We start from the raw sequence: 10,224 nt of genomic DNA on the forward strand, positions 1-10,224 counted from the left end.
ACAAATGACAGAAAAGCTTTAAAGTCACTCAAGTGCATGAACCGATGGGGTTCCTCTGAGCCAGGGGACTTGCCTTCTTTAGTTACCTCTTTCTGGAGCAGAAGCTCAAAGTTCTTTCAACTTCCAACATCATACTGTGGTGATTAAAAAAAGAAAAACTCCTTATCCTCCATCTTCTGTCTCCTCCAAATTTGCCATCTCTAGATAGAAAGCCCTCAGAAAGTTGTTTCTGGTATATTTCATATTCTAAATTTGTTCTCCATGTGTTTTAAGTGTTTTCTGCTACCTGGTTGGTTTAAAATCAGTTTTTAAACTGCTCTTCCTCCCAGTCTCTTGGATTTTTCCATAACTAATTGCAAGATGCTAGATTTCAGGAACCTCATTGAATGCCGTGGGTGTAAGAAGTATCACCCACCTTCTTTAACTTCCAGCTCACTTTTCCTCAGCAGGCCCAGGAATGATCACTGTATCCCTGGTCTGCTTAATTTTGAGGGCTTGAAAGATCTAAGAGTCACTTTTCAGAGAAACTTTCTTTGAAATCTCTCACTCAGAGAACAACTGCAGCAGAGGCAAAAAGAACAACAGTTGTGATATCGTTAGTGTGTAGATTCAAAGTTTCTCTCTCATTTAGTCTCGCTTTCAGAGTTGTCTCTAATGGTTGATTCTGCTTTTGGATGTCCAAAAAATTAGATCATCATGTACCACATTTACCCTTTAAGATTGTGTTTTCCTGGTAATTGAGCATAATGTCACGGTCTTCTTATTTTTTTTCAAAATGTTTTAATGAATTAGTTTCACGTCCTTCATATTTTTGGTCTTGAATTCTTCATCAGACCCTTTACTGTTCAGTTTCTGAACACAGATTTGAAGATTTTTGCTTGTTATATATCGTCCCTCTTGAGACATATTGGATTTTCTTGTCATTTTGACACTGATTTACCAGAATGAGCTCCCTGCAAGAACACTGTTGCAAGGAAATTGTTCTGCTCTAACAGCAGATGATTTCATTAGGTTTGCTCAGTTTGGGGACCCAATGCATGCACTTTGAAAATTGCAGTAGCAGTGATCTGCAGACAGCTGGGTCTCGGCATTTTCCTAATGTGAACTATTGCCCTCTCATTATAGTATCTTCTTATATTTGGAGATGGGCAACCTAGTTTAGAAATATGTTTATATATACAGTGGGTGCCCCAAAAGTGTATACACATTTTAAGAAAGGAAAAACCTGTATTAAAATTGTAATAATATATATAGATAATAAAAGATGAATACAAGTCATGTTTGATTTCTGCGATTACAAGAAGTGCTCAAAATGGTTACCATCAGCATCCAGACACTTCTGATTATGGCGAACTACTACTTGAGCAACAATGACCAAAGTGTCCACTTATATACATTTTTTGGCACCCCTGGTGTGTGTGTGTGTGTGTGTGTGTGTGTGTGTGTGTGTATCTCCAAGTGGCAAGGCAAGATAAGCATAGCATGGGGTAAAGTCTATTTAGGTATTTGCTCAGTCTCACATTTTTTTTAAGGAGAACAGGACTTTACTGGGGAACAGTGTGTACTTCCAGGATTTTTTTCCAACTCAAGTTGTTGTCCTTTCAGTCTTAGTTGTGGAGGGTGCTGTTCAGCTTCAAGTTGGTGTCCTTTTAGTCTTAGTTGTGGAAGGCACAGCTCAGCTCCAGGTCCAGTTGCTGTTTTCTAGTTGCAGGGGGTGCAGCCCACCATCCCTTGCGGGAGTCTAACCGGCAACTTTGTGGTTGGCACTCCAACCAACTGAGCCATCTAGGAGCTCAGTGGCACCTCAGCTCAAGGTGCCATGTTCAATCTTAGTTTCAGGGGGCGCTGCCCACCATCCTTTGCAGGACTCGAGGCGTTGAACCAGCAACCTTGTGGTTGAGAGCCCACTGGCCCAAGTGGGAATCGAACCGGCAGCCTTCGGAGTTAGGAGAAAGGAGTTCCAACCGCCTGAGCCACTGGGCCGGCCCCAAGTCTCACATGTTGTTTGATTCAGTTCCAAGAAATCTTTCTTGTTACTTATGCTCTCATTTATTCTTTAAAGCCAAAATGTCCTAAAATGGAACACAAAACTAACCAAAGGAGCACCTCAGTGTTCTTCAAGTCATGGTTGTTCAAATGTGAGGTTGTCAGAAAATATGTTTTCCCATTTTATCTTAATTGCCTCCCACCACTTTCAGAAGTAAAACAGCTTAAAAAAAAAAAAGTAAAACAGCTTAAAAGGTTGCAGATAAATTTGTCTATGTGGTGATTTCGCTTAGGTTTGGAATAATATTCTTCTTGAAATACTTGAAACACCTAGACCTACAATTATATACTCAGGCAGAAAGCGGGATGAGATCACAGGTATAGCCACGCTGAGTGATAGGTAACTGATGCAGAAGTTCCCCTGGAGTGTTACAGTGAAGAACCTGAGGTTTCCTCAACAGCCTCAAAAACTACAAGGATTTTGTAGAGGCCCCTGCTTTTGTTATAGGTGCTGCTGCTATCAAACACTGACCTTTGTGAGAGGTGGAGCTTAGTCATCCAGGAAGGCCCAGGTATCAGTCCTTTGGGCCCCTCCTTGAATATCTCTGGAAGCCACAACTTTTCATCCCACTGCTGCCACCCCGCCCAGTTCTCACCATCTCAGTAGTCTCCTAACTGGTGTCTCTGTATCCACTCTTGCCTTCACCAGTCTGTTCCTTAGATGGCTAATCTTGAAATGCAAACATGATCATGACTCTACTTCCCGTTTAAACCTCCACAGTAGCTTGCCATTCCGTTAGACTAAAATCCAATTTGTGCATGATCAGACCCAGCCTTTCTATTCCCATCTCATCCACTACCGTTCTCCTTTGCTGGGCTTCCATCCCCCTAAATGACCTCGCTGGCCTCCCTTCAGTTCCTCAGAAGTTCGATGCTCCTACCTGCCTCCATGTGGGTCAGATTCCTTTGTTATAGCATCTCACAGAACCATATCCCTCTCCTGCAAAGCACTTGTCTCTCTTTGATTAAGTGTAAGCTCCATTGGAGAGGAGACCCTATCTCTGCCATATCACCAGTGCCAAACCCAGTGATGTGGTTAAGTTTGTAGAGCTTAAGGTGAAGTCTAGATTGATTTATTAATGTCTGTTGAGGTCTTAGCTCCACAGACTGGTGTGCTTGCATCATTGGCACAGAGGGACCAAGCAAACTTCCATTGTACCTTTTGAGACATTTGTGACAATGCAATATGCATTAGTTAAATTCTATAATATTTACTATGCAAATTACATTGGCTCAAACGTATGGCTCAATTGCTGGACCTGTCAGAGTCCTCAAAGCCTCCCTCAGCTCTTCCTTGAAGTTCCTAAAATACAACTGTCGCCACAGCTCATCTATCCTATCCTATCCCTCTTGCTCTGCTCGCCTGGTTCTCATGTCCACCACCCTTAAAGCCACTTGAAGGAACAACTCAGTGGACTTTATCAATAGTCTCCCAGGGAGATCACCAGTGTTCACAACCCCATTGGTTACCAGGGTCCTGATGCAAGGGGTCTTCCCAAAATAAAGGAAAAGTTTGACCCAAAGACAAATGTAAGTCTTCACCCCTAGAGACCAAAACTGTTTACAAAGTTCAAAAAAACAAACCAACAACAATAACAACAAAAATGTTTGAGTTCTGGCCATCAGTCAAGACACATAAATGTGCATTGTCTTAGTTATCATAAAAATCCTATAAGGTCTGTGTTATTACATCCCTTCTGGAGATGAGAAAAACTGAGGCTCTGGGTGGGACACCGAGTGACTCACCCAGGTCACACAGCAGCGGGGTCCTGATTCAAACCTGGGGTTAATGGCCTTCGGTCTTAACCAGTATTCTATAGTGCTGGCCAACATTAGTGAAATGGCTGACAATGGGGACTCACATACATTAATTTCATTTGGCCTTCCTGTGCCTTATAGGCCAAAATCATTCTGTAAAGGCAATATCCAAATAGGCTTGACCGAAGATAAATTATTTATATAGAAAAATTATTTATATAAAGACAGAGTACATTCCTAAGTGCTAGTCTCATCATCTTAACCATATATATGCTCACATGTAAGGAATTTTCTCCCCAGCTGTATGTGTCTAAATGCGTGCATTTCTCCTTATAACCACATTACCTGCTAACACCCCCAGGCAGGGGCCTCCTTGGGCAGAGTCCCAAGGCCTGAGTTTCCCTTCAGCTGCCCTGAGACGCTTCTCGAGGATTCAGCAGTCGTGGGGTCGTGCTGCCAACCTGATGTTTATTCTTAGTTTCGGGGAGTGTGGGGATGGACTTCTTGCCAGAATCCTGCCCTGTCATTCCAGGTAACTGACACAAGCTATGGCCCATTCTGTGCTATTTATAAAGTGACATAAATAGTCTCATCCTCTGAAAGGCGTGTCTGTGCCATATGCCCACTGGCCTTCCTTCCGTCTGACAGACGCTTCTCTCCAGACCTCAGGAGGCAGCAGGACTGTGTCCTGACACAGACCCATGGGCACCATGTCCCTGATGTGCACACACGCCTCCTACTTCAGAGGCACCGAGGGCCTGGGTAGGCCCCACCGCAGGACCTCAGCCCAGGCAGCACCTAGTTATGGACCCAAAAAAGGAGGAGGGAGCTCGGGAGCGGGGAGTAAGCTAAGACCGAGCCCAGCTGTTGGAGTTGGGTACAGAATCAGGGTAGGATTAAGAGCACCTGAGCTGAATCTGAGCTGTGAAAGCCCCAGAGACTTATTCTAAGCCTGGTTGGAGCTGAATCTAGGGGTGAGAAAATTAATGGACCCAGCTGAGAGGCTGGAGTAACAGGTGGAGTATAGACAGATTCTGCCCCTTTCTAGCTGTGAGCGACTTCCTTCATCTCTCTGGATGTTTCCTTATCCGAGGGTGTACACCTACAAGAGACTCATGTTACCATGTTTCCCCAAAAATAAGACCTAGCCGGACAATCAGCTCTAATGTGTCTTTTGGAGCAAAAATTAATGTAAGACCCAGTGTTATTTTACTATAAGACCAGGTATGTAATATAATGTAATGTAATATAATGTAATATAATAAATATAATGTAATACAATAAATATAATAAATATAATATAATATAATATAAATTAATATAATACGGGTCTTATATTGTTTTTTGCTCCAAAAGACGCATTAGAATTGATTGTCTGGCTAGGTCTTATTTTCGGGGAAACACGGTAGGTGTGTGCATCAGAATCACCTGGGAGCTTGTGAAAGGATGTCCAGGCCCCTCCTTGTAGATTGATTCTTGGAGGACCCTGGAGGTTCCCCAGGTTCCCCAGAAGATTCTGACCCAAACCAGTGTTAGAGAGCCCCTATACTGAATGGTCCCCAAGGGCTCTTCCCACTCCACCATCACTCTATGCTAATGTTTACTAAATTGCGGATAAGAAAACAAAGAAGGTAGGCATTCACCTCATGTGATGATTAGGTGTTTTATCAGCCACTTTTTGCACCTTAAGAAATCATCAATTGGGAGCTTATTCAAAGCCCCAGTTTTTTCATGTGTAAGGCTGGAAACGTGGGCTCAAGTTCACCCCCTTTTATATTCTCTCCTGGGCAGTCTCTCCCTCTCCCATGGATTAATTACCATCTCTCCCAGTGGTCACAAACTGGGAGCCAGAAAGACAAATCTAAACAAAACTCACACATGAGTTTTATTTAGTCTTCCCAGTATTTTTTAAAAGTCTGAATCTGTCCGGAGTGAGACTGGGCGTTTTCTTTCTACTGACCACGGGCCCACCACACCCGCACGTATTACACCAGCCGTTTCCACCCTTTGTGTCACCTGCCTAGACCCTGATTTTAGACCTAAGTCAGTCTCTCACCTCCTGTCTCTAGCTCAAACATCTTTCTGAGCATCAGACCATATATCTAGATGCCTCCTGGCAAGATGGTTCAGTGTGTGTACTTAATGGAAGGCCTGGCATGCAGCACAGGGCTAAATAAATATTAGTTAGAGATACGTATTATTATCCCTATTCTGCTCCTCTTCTTAGAGTCTCTCAGGCACCTCACTTCAACCCATTCAAAACAGAGCTCATCACTTTCCTCACCTTCACCGGAAAGAAACCTCTGTTTCTCCATGATCCTTCTTTGCACAAATGAAATTGTCAGTAAGTTACCTAGACTGGGAATCACCTGGGTTCTTTTGTCTCCTTCATTCCGGTTTGCAATCAGACCTTATGCAGGATCTCTCTTGATTTCCATTCCGTTTTCTCCATCTCCACTGTCACCTCCCTAGTCCAAGCCACCATCATCTTTGCCAGGAGTATGTAGTGGTCTAATTATTCTCCAGCAAACACGATTGTTTCTATTTAATCCATTGTTCAACTGTAAGCCACGGTGCTCATTTTACTAAAAAGCTTGATCTTGTCTGTTCCCTGCATACAGCTCATTTAGTGCCTTCCCATTCATTGCCCCAGGATAAAGTGCAGATTCCTTTACAAGACCCTCTCTAGTCTGGCTTCTGCCTCCACTGCAGCCTCCACTAGCAACAGTCTATGTTTCATCCATCCAGGCTTCTGTTATCTGTGGGATGTGCCCTACTGCCTCTGGCCTCTGGGCCCTCAAATACACTGTTCCTCCTCCTGGAAGGCTCTTCCCCATACAGTTCTCTTGGATAGTTTCTACATTTTCTTCATCTCTCAGCTCAGCTGTCAGTTCCTCAGAAGGTCTTCCCAGATACCCTAGAACAAGTCAGGCCCCCTGCTATAAGCTTGCAGAGCCCCTGTGCTTTTCCTGGCAAAGCATTCATTATACAGCATCATGAGTACATCCTTTCTAGACCAGGAGCTCATAAGAGCACAAGAGCAGGGACTCTCACTGTCTAGCTTGTCCACTGTTCTCTCTTCCCTACCCAGCACACACGTGGAACATAGTAGGTGCTCAATAAATGTCTGTTGAGAAAAGGAGAGAAAAAGCAAAGAGTGGAAAGGGAACCCGAAAGGAACATGACTAGTATCTTCTTGTCAAAGTGAGGATAAGAGCTGACACATCCCACACTCCACCCCTAAAATTGACAACTCCTAAGGGCAGGAATTCTCTCTTACTCAATGTTGTGTCCTCAGTATCTTACAAAGAGCAGGTATACAGGAGGTTGTTGAATGCATTCATTCAGTCTAAGAACTTCTTGACCTAGACTATCACCAATGGTATAACCAGCTAGAGAACTACCATTTTTGTAATAAGTCTTGGGCTAACTACTTGACTTTTTAGAGTATGTACACATACATAAACTCTGATAAAAATTGCCCTCCCCCCAAATGAAACAATGGAAAAATTCTCACCGAGTACCCTCTTGTTACCACCCACCAAATCAGATTGGGTTATGAACTTACAAACAGGAAGTCTCTATTGTCCAAACATAATGAAGCTATCGTGTAAAGCGTAAAGAATATGTAATTCTTAAAGTCACATATACACTTAAAGAAAATGCAATTCACCCACTGGACTAGCGCGTAGAGTTTGGCTTCACCATATAGTAAGCCAGAATGGAGAAGAAAACGTGACCTTTGGCCGTAGAGAGCCTGAAGTTTGGGCCCGAGCCACCACCGACTGCGCCTCGCCTGTGGGAAATTTGTTCAGCCTCTCCACTTGTTTTCTCTCCCATAAAAATGGGGAAAGTGAGACGTGCTTTGCAGGGTTGTTTTGAAGACTGGATACACAATGTAAAGCACCCGCACAGCCCTGGCTGCCAGGTGCTCATCCATGGCATTGTACTTCTGCATTTCAATTATTTAAAGGTATCCTGGCCAGGCTCTGGAACACAGGGAGCTCATGAAATACTGCTCTCCCAGGGGGAAGAGGCACTATTTCTTTCCTATCCTTGCCTGAAAAGAATGAGGAAAACGGTGGCAGAGAAAGAGGAAAGCAGTAGAAGCAAAGAAGCATGGGACATGAAAACGGAAGAATTGGGTTCGCACAGGGTCTTGGAGTCACGCTGAAGAAGGCTTTTCTTTTCAAGCTTCCCTTCTCCTCACCATGAGGAAGGCGCCTCAGGAAGGAAAGCCACAGGCCGGACCCCAACAGCACAAGAGGGAGCCCTGCTTAACCCAGCCTACCCGTCTCTCCTGTGCTTTTTCAAAAAAATGAAATTCACATTCAGACATTTAAAAAAATCACATTTTGATCATTCAGGAAAATTCATATAAGCAAAAAGAAGGAAAGAAAAGATCCCCAATTTTACCGAAGCTATCCTTTCAAAGTATTGTCTAGGCAATAAGGACATAAATATGTTCTTGTATAACAAATGAGATCGAATGGCACATACTCTTCTGTAACCAGATCTTTTTCACTGAACAGGTTTCTATATCAGTGAAGGTACGTATCTAATGTCACGATGGGTGACATCAGGGGATGACACCAGGGTGGCTTGCCACGGGCACTGCACTCGTGGTTCCCTCCCTGGGCAGAGACTTACTTGAAGCTTGTTCCTGCTTCCCCTCTGTGAACAATGACTCAGTGAACAACTTTGTAGTCCAAACTTTATACAGCCCATGATTGTTCCCTCACAATGAATACTCACATCCAGTCTTAATTTTCTCAAGAAAAAAAGCCAATGAGACAATGTGATTAAAATGTTGAAATCTTAAGTGGGCCTCTTTGGTGTGGAGGAGGGAAGAGGCTGTAACTCAGCATTATGCTTTTCATTTTTGATTCTGTTGCAACTTGCAGATTTATTTCAAGTACAACCTCATTTATAGTCAACAAACTTAAAAAAAATAAACAAAACAAGTCCCTGTCTGTAAAGAGATTACAATCTAGCAGCAAAGATACCGTGTTTCCCCCAAAATAAGACCTAGCCGGACCATCAGCTCTAATGCGTCATATTTTCAGGGAAACACAGTAAGAGGCATAATAACTATCTGTAATAAATCAGTGTTTTTCTCTCATTTAGCACAAAAGTACGTGGCTTTTCGTGATAAAAAGCAAGGACAAGATGGACATAATAATATTAATAATAGCCAATGTTTGTGAGAACGTGCTGTGTCTGGGAGCTGTTCATATAGTAAATGGCATACTGTATTAAATTCGTCCTTTAATCCCCACAGTCTATGAGGTAGCACTACAGTTGTGAACGTTATAGTGTGGGAATTGAGGCACAGGGAAGTTAAGTAACTTGCTCAAGGTAACAGCTAGTGAGTAGCAGAGCTGGGATTTGATTCCAGGCTTTTGAAGTCAGAGCCTGTTACTGCTGAAACACACTGTCACTGGGCTGGGAGAGAGCGTCACGAGGACCTGGAATAAGCATTATGATTTAACCTTCTAGGTACTGCGGCCTGAAAACCGGCTTGCTGACGTCCCCCATGGTGGGGTTCATGGTGACCAATCAGTGCACCTTCCACACACCCGTCGGCTTTCCTCAGGTCCCGGTAGCCGCTCTGGCCGTGGAGAAAGTGGGTCACTCCAGTGTGCACTACCGCCTTGCTCTGTTTCCACCTCAGCCCACCAAGGAGCCGCTGTCGGTGGATCACCACGACCTCAATGACGGTTTTTTCTTTGGCCACCCCAAGCTGGGGCAGTTTGCTGCTTTGGCCTGTACCACTGGGTCCTCCGTCCATGTCTTTGTGAATCCAGCCACCAGCAAGCCTACGGGGCTTCCAGAAGACTTCAGGAGCGGCCTGCTGAGGCTGATGAGGCCGGTTTCCATGTGAATCATCTCTCTGTACGTGGAGCTGCGCCTGTCACAGAATAAAGTTTAGCTTATTCTCTAAACGATTTCTTTTAATTCCTTAGCACGTGTTTTTACCTTCAAAATCACTGTCAGTTTCTTAAAAGTTTTTGTAACAGAGTCATCTAGCTCCAGTGAGCAAGCCTCTTCTTTCATTGGGCCCAGAGCAAAGTGCTATGCACACGAGGCCTCCCTGAGCCCTCACAACCACCAGTGAGGTAGGTACAGGCCTCCTTTTACAGAAGAGGCAAAGGAGGTGGAAGAACCTGGCCCACAGTCATTCTCCTAGTGAGTCTGACTCCAAAGACCACGTGGGCGTGCTCCCTACATGCGTCTGTATCCCCAGTACCTGAGCAGCAGGGCTGCGGACTTCCTGTGGTTTGAGATCACTAATCTGATATGACTCATTCAATGTCTTCAGCTTCTTACAGTTCCTAACCACATAACCTCTTTAAAAAAAAAAAAAAAAAGATGTGAACTTTCTAAAAAACCACCTTTCTTTTATGTATTTCAAACAAC

The 10,224-nt window shown here is 43.9% G+C and overlaps 1 protein-coding gene across 1 annotated transcript in view; it reads left to right on the top strand.

Moving 5' to 3' along the window:
- Window positions 1–9,751, top strand: part of LOC308503722 (uncharacterized protein) — a 164,817-nt gene extending 155,066 nt beyond the window's left edge. The window contains exon 3 of the mRNA XM_081063329.1: window positions 9,304–9,751. Coding sequence (XP_080919455.1) covers window positions 9,304–9,688 — 385 coding nt within the window. The 3' untranslated portion in view covers window positions 9,689–9,751. The remainder of the gene's footprint in view (window positions 1–9,303) is intronic.
- Window positions 9,752–10,224: the final 473 nt, after the last annotated feature.

The sequence above is a fragment of the Rhinolophus hipposideros genome (genome assembly GCF_964194185.1).
Source record: "Rhinolophus hipposideros genome assembly, chromosome: 10".
Classification (NCBI taxonomy): Eukaryota; Metazoa; Chordata; class Mammalia; order Chiroptera; family Rhinolophidae; genus Rhinolophus; species Rhinolophus hipposideros.